This window comes from Rhinopithecus bieti, unplaced genomic scaffold (assembly GCF_001698545.2).
Source record: "Rhinopithecus bieti isolate Rb0 unplaced genomic scaffold, ASM169854v2 scaffold_25748, whole genome shotgun sequence".
Lineage (NCBI taxonomy): Eukaryota > Metazoa > Chordata > Mammalia > Primates > Cercopithecidae > Rhinopithecus > Rhinopithecus bieti.
The window spans coordinates 933234-946245 of NW_016811783.1; the positions used below are offsets into that span (position 1 = coordinate 933234).

The window sequence follows — 13012 nt, forward strand, 5'->3', positions numbered from 1 at the left end:
CGATAATCACTAGCATCACATTTCTAAAGTAGTTAGGTGGGTCACAGTTCCAGACTTTTGGGAGAAGGACTGAACTTGAACACATAGGAAACATCACACCCTTCATCTAGAGGAAGGCCAGTGGCTGGCAAGAGACAGAAAGGCATAGGGTGGGGAAGAAGAAATTAGGGGTTGTTTCACTCCTCAATGACTTAATTTTCTTGCTAAAGAAGGAGGTGGCTTGTCTCCTGGGAGTCTGAGGATGAGAGTGTATGGTGTTAGGTATGGGTCCTATGGAGTGGCGACCATGGGAAACAGTCATAAAAGGCATGGGGAGAGTGGGCAAACTAAGGACAGGACGAAAGCCTCTCATGTGGCATTGAGCATCCAGATGAAGTTAACTCTTCCCCTTTGACCACCAGGCAGCACTCAGCCACCCAGCATGGAAGCAAAGGACGACAATTATGAGAGCCAGGCACGTGGCTCATACCTGTAACCCCAGCACTATTAGCTGGGTGTGGTGGCGGGTGCCTGTAATCCCAGCTACTCAGGAGGCTGAGGCAGGAGAATTGCTTAAACCCAGGAGTCGGAGGTTGCAGTGAGCCGAGATCGCACCACTGCACTCCAGCCTGGTGACAGGGTGAGACTCCATCTCAAAAAAAAAAAAAATGAGATGGCTCTGGGGAGGATGTTCCTAGCCATGCCATGGAAAGACAAGGATGCTATGGAATCGAGTGTACAGCTAACAGACTGGTTCAGGCAGTAGTCTGGGAAAACTTGGGGGATCGAAGAGCAGGTTTCATGGGAGCAGGAGATTGAGAGCTCTACTTCCTCCCTTTCCTGTCATCCTCTGGTGAGAGGCCCAAATGCCTCTGCTTGCTACAGCAACTCTTACCGACAGAAAACCAAAATGAAACAAAACAGAGACAGAGAGAGCACGAGAGCATTGTTTCAAAATTCCTTTAACACTTCTCTTAAAAGACACAAAGCATCTAAATTACCCCCCAAAAGCCCTTTTAAATTCCAAGGCTGAGAACAAAATTATGGTTAAATGTTTAATTAATGTTTATTATAGCTGGCATATTAGTTTTAGAAAGGTCAAATTTATGATACAATGAAGTAATATTTTTCACACTTTGTGGGCCTACTTTATAGCACACTGGAGCCTACAGTATAATAAATATCTTCTATTATTTTGTAGAACTCTTGTATGCAAACCTTTGTAGGGCCAAGATAATATTGAATTACAAGTTGAATGAGCTGGTGTGAACCTCAGGCAAGTCACTTCATCTTTCAGGGCTCAGCTTTCAGGCTTGTAAAATGAAGGGCAGGGATAAATTGCCAAGTTTCCTTCCAGGTTAAAAAAAATTATAAGCATAGTTTAACATTTTAAATGACTGCAGAATTTATAGATTTACTTCTTTTCTTTTATGATATCGTTTTGATCCCAGATCCCAGCTATAATTTACTGAGCTCAGTCCCTCATCATGAATACAAATTCCAATGATAACACCCTCTCTAGAAAAAACAGAATCCATTTTACTACAGTGTGCTTTATGTTCTGATTTCCCCCACTGTCTGCCTGCATTTACGCTTTTCAGATTTTATCCCTGAACGTTCAGATATTTGTTTATCCTCGTGTGACCATACCTTTCTGAAGAGGCTACATGTTATGTTGTCTCTTAGAGCTGCAGCCTTGATTCAGTGACTAGATGCTCTGCAGCAACCTCTGCACATCTCAGCTTAGATTTGTCATTGAAGAGAATATCAGGAAATGCATAGAAAGCATCTATTAGGATGCCTGGTGGGTAGAGGACACTCAGTAAAGTATGCTTGGTATATGGTACAGCATGATGTGTGAGACATCATCAAAATGTGGCATTGTTTTTGTCCTCCATTCAGATGTTTCACCAACCACCAGTTGAAAACTCAGCAGAACGCATGGCTCACTCTTGAGTTACAGAGAGGTCCATGGTAACTTTAAGTCACAAAACAGTCTTGGTTCAAAATCAGTGCCTGATTCCAAGAGATTAGTTAGCACTTCCCTCTTCATGCAGAAGATAGCTTCTTCTTTCATTACCTAGATGCTTAAACCTTCGGGGCCCAGAGGTGGGAGGAGGAAAAGAAAAGGGAGGGCTAAAGAAAAGGAAAGCAAAGTTCTCAGTTGATGGGTGACTGACACTGTCCTAAGTAAGCTAGGCGGGAGGTTCATGCTGACCCTTGCCCTCCAAGCAGTGCTGTTGCCTTGATTGCTAGCTGGATTTTCCAGGAAAGATGCTCCTGATGTGGGTCATGCTCATTTACCTTTGACTAGCCATTTCTTTTCTATCCATCAGGTTCCCATTTATTGTTGTTCCATCCCACTGTCTTTGGGGTCCTCTTACTTCTGGCAGGAACCCTGTTAGGCAGAAAAATCTTGGGCAGAATATCTTTGATAATGGCCCTTTACCATTAGCCAGTGATTTCTTAAATAGGACAAAAAAGATTGATGAATTATATTTCATTAGGAGCTATGAGCTTCCATTTAGGTGTAGAAAGTTAGACAGAATATTGTTCTCACTTTAACCACAAAGAAAAGCTGAATCACCTACATCAGGACTTTTCTTGGAACTCCTCAGAGAGCAGAGGTCACAAGGCAATAACTTAATCTGAAATTTAAGGAAAGATAGATTCCTCCAAGGAGAGCCAGGATGTGACAACTGGCTTACTTGCCGCAGAGCATCTGGGGAGATGAGGCCACTATGGAAGTCAGAAGACTGCAGCTAAAATGTTGTAATAAATTGACAAATTTTAATGAGTTACAAGTTTTAATGACTTCGCAGAGCATGAGAATATAGAACCTGTGGAAGCTACAAACACAAGAGGAATTTGCACCCACTCTCAGGCTTTTCTCCATAGATCTCACAGAGTGCTCACAAAAAAAAAAAAAAAAAACCAGAGTCAGGGTAGGAGAGTAGAGAAAGCATCCTATGGCAGTGCAGATCTGCCAGAGAGGATCCAAAGTCCTATAGAATGAATACCTATCACTGCTGGAGGAAAAGCCACAAACCCACTAGGGTACAAGTGGGGACCCATCACAGCTGGAAGAAGGAAATGAAGAAATGCTCTTCTCCTGGGGGAGGTGCAGGAAACTGTCTCCCTCACAAGAACATCAAAATCATGAGGCAGAATTTGTCTGCCATGGGAAAAAGAGCAGGATTGCTGGGTAGGCCCTTAGCCCCAAGACCCAGGGACACAGGCCCTGCCTGAGACTGAGGCTGAACCAGTATTGCAGAATGCCCCTTCCCCTACCAGGCTAGCAAGTGTCTAGTAACAATCTAGTGCAGGGGAAGGAACAAGAGTGTGGCAGGGCCAGGCCCAGTGGCTCACCTGCAATCTCCAGCTTTGGGATTGCTTGAGGCCAGAAACTCAAGACCAACCTGGGCAACATAGCAAGACCTCGTCTCCACAAAATATTGAAAAACTGAAAAATTAGCCAGGCATGTTAGTGCATGCCTGTGGTCTCAGCTATTTGGAAGACGGAGGCAGGAAGATCACTTGAGCCTGGGACATCTAGGCTGCAGTGAGCTATGACTGCATCACCACATTCCAGCCTGGGCAATAGAGTGAAACCCTGTCTCTTAAAAATAAGGAAAAAAAAAAAAAAGGAGGGACACTCTCTGAGGCACAGGCTCACCAGGAAGCCTAAAGTCTACTCCCACTATAAGCAAGGTAACATTAATCGCCAATAACTTGAAACAACTGATGAACAGAAAAACTGTAACATAGATATGTCATGGAATACTACTCAGCAATAAAAAAGAACAAACCATTGATACAAACAACATGGGTGGATCTAAAATGCATTATGCTAAGTGAACAAAGCCAGACTCAAAGGCTACATACTGTTGAGTTACACTTACATGACCTTCTAGAATAGGTAAAACTCTAAGGATAGAGAACAGATCAGTGGTTGCCAAAGGCTGGAGGTAGATGAGGGGTTGACTACAAAGGGGTGTGAAGAATTTTTGAGTGGTGGTGGAACTGTTCTATATCTTGATTATGGTGGTAGTGATACATCATGCATTTTCAAAATTCATAGAACTATGCATTAAAAATAGTGATTTTGGCTGGGTGCGGTGGCTCATGCCTGTAATCCCAGCACTTTGGGAGGCCAAGGCAGGCGGATCTTAAAGTCAGGAGATCAAGACTATCCTGGCTAACACAGCAAAACCCCGTCTCTACTAAAAAAAAAAAATACAAAAAAAATCAGCCAGGCATGGTGGCAGGCGCCTGTAGTCCCAACTACTTAGGAGGCTGAGGCAGGCGAATGGCGTGAACCCAGGAGGCACAGCCTGCCATTGCCATGGGCCAAGATCACACTACTGCACTCCAGCCTGGTGGACAGAGCAAGACTCCATCTCAAAAAATTAAAAAAAAAAATAGTGATTTTACTGTATATAATATATCTCAAATACATTTAAAAATTTTAAAAAGTACTTCATTAAAATTAAGAAGTTTTGTTCATTTAAAGATGCCGTTAAGAGAGTGAGGACACAAGTCATTGACTGGGAGAAAATAAAAAGAAATAGCTCTTGCATACAGAATATATAAAGAACATACAAATAAGTAAGAAAAAGAAAAAGCACACCACCCAAAAGAAAAATAGACAAAAGACTTGAGTGGGCTTCTCACAAAAGAGGATATCCAAATGGCTAATAAACATATGAAAAGATACTTAGACAGCTTTATCCTAAGCGCAAATAAAAACCATAATGAGGTACCACTACTCAGTCACCACATTACAGGAAATTAAAGATTAGCAATACCAATGTTGGGGAAGATGTGAAGCAATTGAATTCGGTTGCAAATTTGTATAACCACTTTGGAAAACTTTTTGACAGTATTTACTAAAGCTAAACACATCTGAGCCTTATGATGTACTGACTGTGTTCTTAAGCATACTATCTATCCAATAGAAATGAATGTATATGTCCACCAAAAGACATGTTCAAGAATGTTGATAGTGCCACTATCATAATAGCAAAAACCTGAAAACGGCTCAAATTCCTGTTAATAGGAAAACATATACATATACTATGAAATACTACACAGCAATAAAGAAGAACAATGTAACATGCCACAAAGATTAAACAGATATGATGAATGCAAGAAGTACAAAGGACTATATACTATATATATTATATATATAGTAGTATCTCATTTGATTTATATGAAGTTCAGGAATAGACAAATATCATTTGATTTATATGAAGTTCAGGAATAGACAAAACTAATCGATGGTCATGAAGTCAGAATAGTGATTACAGGTGGGGACTGTATTTACTGAGAAGAGGCATTAAGGGGTCTTCTGAGCTGCAGGAAACATTCCAGGTTTTGATCTCAGTGGTTTTTCATGGGGGTGTGTGTGTTGTAAAGCATCATCCAAGAGTCTTTGGATCAGCATTAGACAGTTACTTTATCATTACACTTGCATTTTTGTCTAGCACCTCAGTCTGATGTGCATATCTGTGGTTGGTATTGGATATCTCAATCAAAACTTCAATATTAACATCCTGTTAGAGTAACTTTTTGGTTGAACCATATGAAATTATTGATTGTTGACTGTTTTTGACCTAAAGTGCACTTGTGCACTTTACTACTTGTATACTGACCTCAGTGCAATACAATATAAAGAAAATATCAATTTCAGCATAGCTCAACAGTTAGTGATAATGTGTGCAAAATGAATATAAACAAACTAGGAATACAATAACTTGTCATGGCCCCTGGCCCCTGTGTATTTCTTATCAGCCTGAAGATAGAGAAGAAACATGTATTAGCCCTGCAGCCCATGACAGATCAGCCTTGATGCAGCTCCTATTCCTTTTAGGTCTCAAGCTTATGCAATGTCAAAAGAAATATCTTTTTGTTTTAAAAATATGTAGATGAAACATTTTCCTCTAATGTTTTAAAACAAAGACATTTGCTTTATATGCTCTTAATTGGTATTGCTTAATGTCTGCCAGTTATTTTCTATCAGGAGAATAAAATTTTTTGTTGCACCATCATCTTTCTACCATATCATTTATCAGCTCAAGATTTGTGCACTTCAAGTATGTTATACCTCAATACGATTTGTTTTTAATGGCCCTGGCCAACACTCCTGGGGAGGTCGTATCCACATCAGGCCTCCAGGACTCATGCACTGTGACCCTCCTGTGGAATGCAATTGTTCCCAGCACAACAGCCACTCTTACCTACAGTTCTGCCACTGAAGCAGCGCCTCTACTTCCCTCTGAGCATCGCTCCAGTCCTCAATCCTTCTAACAGTGAGGGTTACCTACCAACTCCCCAAGCCACCCTCAATCCAGCCCCGCTAGACATTTCTGGGTCTGAGGAGGAGGAAAACCCTATCCATTCCCCAACACTTCGCTGAGGACTCACACATAGCCCAGCAAGCTTGCCCCAATGTATTTCATCATGAAGCCTCTCTTCTCCTCACTTGGACTTTTTGCTATCTTTGATGTGAATGAGAAGTCCAAGAGTCTTTGGATCAGCATTAGACAGTTACCTTGTCATTACACTTGCATTTTTGTCTAACACCTCAGTCTGATGTGCATGTCTATGGTTGGTATTGGATATCTCAATCAAAACTTCAATATTAACATCCTGTTATAGTAACTTTTTGGTTGAACCATATGAAATTATTGATTATTGACTGTTTTTGACTTAAAAAATGCAATTTTATACAGTTCAAACTAACAGTTTTATTCAAGATAGGCTTTTTTTTTTTTTTTTTTTTTAAAGAGAAACTGAACTTTAGGGTGAGTTTGAACAAAAGGGAAAAATTGATTCTTAAATTCCAGACAAATACTGAAACACCTGTGCAGCATCTTACCTTGGCTTTCAGATCAGCACACAATTCCTGTTGCTTTTTCTTGTCCTTAGCCAATGTGCTCTCCATTTCATGAGTTGCACAAGCCTCAATGAGTGTCAGCACAGCCTTCTGTGTAAAGTCTTTCTTATTTTTATTCCAATTTGATATCAGGATCTTTCGCTGCTCCATAGCAAAGCGAAACTGGTCACAATATTTCTCATGTTCAATCTGAAAAGATAACAGAGGGTGAACACTTATCATGAAAATGAGCTTATATTTTGTGTCATTGTTACAAAAATGAAAAAAAAAAGAATTATAACCAATGATTTTGAAAAATTGGGGACAAATATTTAATCGTAAATACAGCAACCAGAAACCAGATACTACCTCCAAAGTTCTGAACTCGTGGCTAATTGGTGACTGAGGACAAGTCATTTAATGTTTGTAAGTCCTTAGTTTCCTCATATAGGATGGGGTTACACCAGGTAACCTCTGAAACCACTTTCGTTTCTAAATGGTAATGATTCTATGAGCAGAAAGCAATATTTTCCCTATATTTAATTTAAAAAATATCCCATCTTTACATCAGTTTTGGTATTTTAACAATTACATCAAGTGTTTGTTAGACAAAATGCTAATAAACATAAAAATTGCTACCACAATCCTGAAAACTCACAATTTTACCCTTAATTACTGAAACATTCAGATGTTAGGATGCCTAAACTTAAAGTAATAATAGCAATGACACTGAGCCCTTCTCATGCTATGCTCATGAAGGACATGGCATTTTCACATTGGCAGCAGTAGCTCCTTTTGGCAGTGAATCTCAACCATGGGAATTAGCAGAGTCTTGAGGGAAGAACAGGAATGGAGACAACCTGAGTAGCCTGGAAAACCTCTGTGGGTCGTTCTGAAATGCTCCTCAGAAAAAGGTGTGTCTTCCCAAGTTGAGAGTCACTGATTTAAATAATTCTTTATGTTGCCAGTTTAGACCATGACTCTGAATTTAATACCTTATTTAACCTCCAGGAGTTGTGAGAAAAGCAGCTAGCAAACAGGACATTGTATGTCCCACCTAAAATAATACTTTAGGTATAATTAGGTACGCAGTAAAGCCACTTACTTGGTCTTACTTAAACTAAGTATCAGCTACTAAGATCTGTTCTGTAAACTTTTCAGCTTTGTTTTATAAAGCCAAAAATATACTTAGCATCTGTAAAACATTAAGCATATACCACACAGAAATGGATGCTAATAAATCTAATGTAAGAAGTAAATGTATTGGGAGCCTAAGGAGAGCAGATCACGAGGTCAAAAGATTGAGACCATCCTGGTCAACATGGTAAAATCCTGTCATTACTGAAAATACAAAAATTAGCTGGGCCTGGTAGCCCGTGCCTGTAGTCCCAGCTACTTGGGAGGCTGAGGCAGGAGAATCACTTGAACCCAGGAGGGGGAGGTTGCAGTGAGCAAAGATTGCACCACTGCACTCCAGCCTGGCGACAGAGCGAGACTCCACCTCAAAAAATAAATAAATAAAATGTAAATGTAAAATCTTTATCATGATAATAATAGAAAAATATAAAAATCTACAAGTTATAAATGACAACTTGTCACAGAAGCAAATAGAATCAATAGGCAACAAAAGGAAAGATCTAATTTAATAAGTGAAAGTTATTTAAAAATTCAGAGTGAATTATTTATCATATAACAGGTATCTGTTACTGAATAAAGGGAGAGAGGTGAAGAGGATGAAAGAAGATGGGAAAAAATGGTCACAGTAGCTGTGTGACCTTTGCTTCTGTTTTTCCATCTAAGGATGGGAACAGTACTTCTCTCATCCACTCTTAGGTGTATTCAAGGAGTTTCCATGTGATTGATACATGGTTAACTTCTATATACATGTGAGTATTGTTGTTACTTGCTTAATTTAAAACAATTACAAAAACACAGAGTATTTAAGATGCTATAGCATGGCTCACTTAAAAATTAAAAGTCTGCGTGTTTGTTTATGTGTATGTTATAAGGTGAGTTATTGTGAAATTAATTAGTGACAGGGTAACTTCTGTTTTCTTGCCCTTGTGTTCTTGTTGACTAAAGAATGAAACAACAAAACAGTAATTTCCCAGTTCCTTTTTAGGAAAATATCAGTCACATCTTTGAGTTCTGTATTTGGGGTATTTATGTCTCAGATCCATCTAGGAGGATCAAGCAGAGTTGTCCTGGTGGGGAAGAGATAAGTAAGTACCACCCCCAGGGCAAGTGCTGGCCTCCCTGTGACTAGAAAGACTGAGGTGAAGCAGGCTCTGTGAATAGTGGAGCAGGCATTTCACTTTCAGGCAAGACCTGGAGATGACAAAGCCCCTGAAGGTGAGCATCTGGCTGACCAGACACCCAGCAGTCAAATACTAGCAGAGCAGCCCTGGGATCACAGTGAAGATCTCCACAGCAAGTAGGCACAGAGTGACTTCTGCCCGAGGGGGCCCTCCACCTCATTATGGACAGGACAAACTCGAAAAAATGACCTGCATAGGCTTTCAAACCATTATGTAACCCTATTATTTTCTAGAGTATAGGAAAAAATAATTTTTAAAGAACCATTTAAAATACATGTACATTGCTTAACAATTATTGACTACTAAAACAATTTAACTTGCCAGTATGTACGTAGGCCCAGCACTCACCAAATCATGCCTAGATTTGTGAGGAAAATATCTTTGTAACATGTCCAGATACAGAGTCCTTCTTCCAAAGAGATCTCCAGGATACTGATTCAAAATAGCCTGGTAAATCCAGTGGTCTTCTTCACTTAGTTGGCAGTTTCTGGAAGCAACAAAAATGTCACAACATATTACTGAGCAATCACAAAATTTGAGGGACTCAAACTGTTCAAGCTATTAGCAAGTGATAGTGACAAAGCAAAACAAGGTTTCTGTGTACTTTAAATACATTAGCCAAATTTAATGTCTGTTTCAGAAAAGTTTCTAAATTCTTTTTTTTTTTTTTTTGAGNACTTCTCCAGTCATACTTTTAACAGCCATTAATAGTAAAACTCTAAAATTGGAATTTGTTCAAATGTCTTTACACCTCAAATGGAATAAGAACTGGCATTAAATAAAACAGTAAAGAGATAACAGAAGTTTAAGTTTGTGAGCACAAATTGTGAGTTTTATTTAACTGCAAGTGATGCAACCTATGTAACACATTCTTTTCTCATCTGTGTTCTTTAACTGCTAATATTACCTTTACAGAGACAAACGTTATAAAATGTACCTGATTGGTAATTTATTAACTCTATCTGTCAAGTGATAATATTCTGTAGGCAGCCTTTGAAATGATGTTTTGAGAATTTATTTACAACCACTAACACAGATGGTTTTGTAAAACTGACAATTACAGGCTCCTTAAACTCACAACATACATATATTTTAATATTTAAATAGCCTGTTTTCTTCAAAAGTAATTTTCTACTGCTTTTTCATAAAAATATAAAAAAGACAACATTTATAGTTTTAAAAACCTATATTTAACCCAAATCAGATTTTTTCTACAAATGATACCTCTTTCCAAAAAGTTAAAAAGACATCACAGAATACTGTGATGTTAAACCAAAGACTCATCACAATAACAGCATTTTACTTTTAAGAAATATTGTGCAGTATTTCCTTTTTGACCTTTCATGCTAGATTTCAACTATGTATATCCTATGTAAACACACCAGATTAATCCTAGTCATTCATATATATGCAGTAGACTGTCATATATATGACCAGTTACCATACAAACTGTCACACCATGTTTTCAAAAATAGCAAAGGCAATCTTTATGAAAGCTTAAAAAAAGCTTTTAATAAAAGGCGACCAACATTGCCCTAATTTTCAGTAAAAATTACCTCTTCTTCCTACCTTTCCCCCTGCTTTGAATGGTACCTTTTATTGCATGTTAATACACAAAGATATTTCTAGCACTTCTACTTGAGTTAGCCTCTTACATGGCTGCTTTCTTTTCTGATACACTGACTTTTGTCAGAAGGCACCAATATTAGACTCCTAAGTAGTTTCAAATGTTTTGTCCCTTTTTAGGTTCTTCTAGAATGATTTTCCTCAGAAAAGGATAACTTGAAAAACTTAAGGAACCAGAAGAAAATGAATGATATAACACAGCAATCTGAAACTTAACAGCATTCAAAAACTATAAATATATTAATAGGCTCCTTGAACATACCACTTAGGACAAAAAGTCAGATAACTTTCTGAACATAAATGTAAAAATAGAGCACATTTATTAACGGTAGGAAAACTAAGCTTACAGTAACAACATATTATATCTTACATAACACACAGCCAAAAGCATTAGGAATTCACTGCCAGATGTCCTGATGCACCATCCTGAAAATATGTCTGATACATACCACCAACATATATAACAAAGTATGGCATTTATTTCACAGAGAGAAAAGATAGTTTCATCACACAAACAGATTTGCAGATTTCAGCTTTAAGTTCTAGAGATATATTTTAAAGATAAAAAAGAAAAACAAGATTCACCCTTCAAATAAAAAAGTCTCTCTCTATAAGCCATTATTAATACTCTTTATGCTCTTACAATGTAAAACATTGAGAAACTTTTGAATTCTAGAAATGTTTACCAGTTAACCTACTTGGCCTTAACATATTCTAAATTCCCTTTCAAGAATCACATTAATGTTTTCAGTCCATCGGTCCAATATGCATGGAGCAACTCTATTTCTTTTTCTTCTTCTTTGGTGGTTCATCGTCAGAGCTGCTATCTGTGCTGGTGCTGCTGCTACTGGAAGAACTGGAATCTGAGTCTGAATCAGAGGAGGAGGAAGAGGTTGTGGAGGAGGCTGAGGATGAGGAGCTAGAGGAGCTTTCATCAGTGTCACTGTCCTCTGAGGAGGAAGAGGTAGATGTTTCTTCACTCTCTGATGAAGAATCACTGGCAGAACTGTCACTGCTACTGCTACTGGAACTGGTTACACTCTTAGACCTTTTTTTCTTGGCCTTTCTTTCCACATTGGCTTCTCCAATGCTTTGCTGTAATAATAATCTGTTTTCTTTTCTTTTAAAGCTTTCTTTAGTTCTGCTGTCCTTGAGGGCCTGTGTAGGTATTTTCTTTTTCCTGTGCATTTGTAAGTCCAATGTCCAAATTCCAAGCATTTCTGACATCTTACGTGTTGCTTATTTGCTTCACTAATAACGAGGGATGGCCGAATCAGGATCCAAAACGTCTTGACAGGCTGCAACTCTGTGTCGAATGCTTGTCTCCGAGCTATGAGCCGATGCATGGGAGTCGCCATCTTAGCGCGGTCAAAGCCGGCCGCCAAGTTTCTAAATTCTAATGCAATGGGTTCCTTCAATTCTTTATTTGGTCTTGCCATGAGTATCAGCCATAATTCGATTAAGTTTGATGAGACATAGTATTTCAAAAATAATTATTCTATCTTGCCTATAACGATATTTTAGAAATCATGACCAATGAATGAAATAAACACTGGGGAATAAATTGTTATGTATAGAGATTAAAAAGGAATTTTATTTATTCAACAAGGTTCCTATGTCTAAACTGGAGAAAAGTACAAATGTAGACAGTTAAATGAGCAATTAGGTAAAGGAAAAGACAGACAGACTGAGGAAGACTTATTTAAGGTTTGACTTCAAAATAAAGTCTAAAATTATCTATTACTTTACCTTTTAGTGCTTCATAGAGGCAATACTAAATATTGGTAGTGAAAAGATAACCAATGGCATTAAAACTACTGAAGAAATCATTTGCAAATAGGATCCCTTCAAGTCACTTTCCCAATAACATATCTACTATGCTCCAAAAAGCCTTTTTCCTTTCAGAACACTCCTAGGCACCATCCTGGTTTGCATTCTTTATAGAGTATTAGCACAGTCCTGTGCAGAGTGAAAAGTCTGCAATATCAGCTTGAATGCTAAACTGAATTAATATATTTTTATATTCTGAGTTTATTTTGCATATCATTATGCCTGTTTAATGAATTAGAATAATCACATAAAAATGTAATCAGAGGGAATATTATTAGCAACAAATACTTCTTAATCCAAGAGGAGACTTGTCATTGTTTATTTCTACTATATCAGTGGTCTTATACTTTAAAGTTAACTGTGCAGTTCAAAGAATTTGGGT

General features: G+C 38.2%; 2 protein-coding genes across 4 annotated transcripts in view; both read right to left on the bottom strand.

Annotated features, from left to right (window-relative positions):
- Positions 1 to 13012, bottom strand: part of CCDC148 (coiled-coil domain containing 148) — a 197359-nt gene that overhangs the window by 131730 nt on the left and 52617 nt on the right. For all 3 annotated transcript variants that reach the window (XM_017895088.1, XM_017895089.1, XM_017895087.1), the window contains exons 8-9: positions 9523 to 9661; positions 6860 to 7066 (exon numbers count right to left, since the gene is read on the bottom strand). In XM_017895088.1, coding sequence (XP_017750577.1) covers positions 6860 to 7066; positions 9523 to 9661 — 346 coding nt within the window. The remainder of the gene's footprint in view (positions 1 to 6859; positions 7067 to 9522; positions 9662 to 13012) is intronic.
- On the bottom strand, positions 11098 to 12175 carry LOC108544120 (zinc finger CCHC domain-containing protein 10-like). The gene is given in 3 exon segments (XM_017895090.1): positions 11098 to 11921; positions 11924 to 12051; positions 12118 to 12175. Coding segments are annotated over 3 exon segments (510 nt in total). The 5' UTR covers positions 12159 to 12175; the 3' UTR covers positions 11098 to 11580.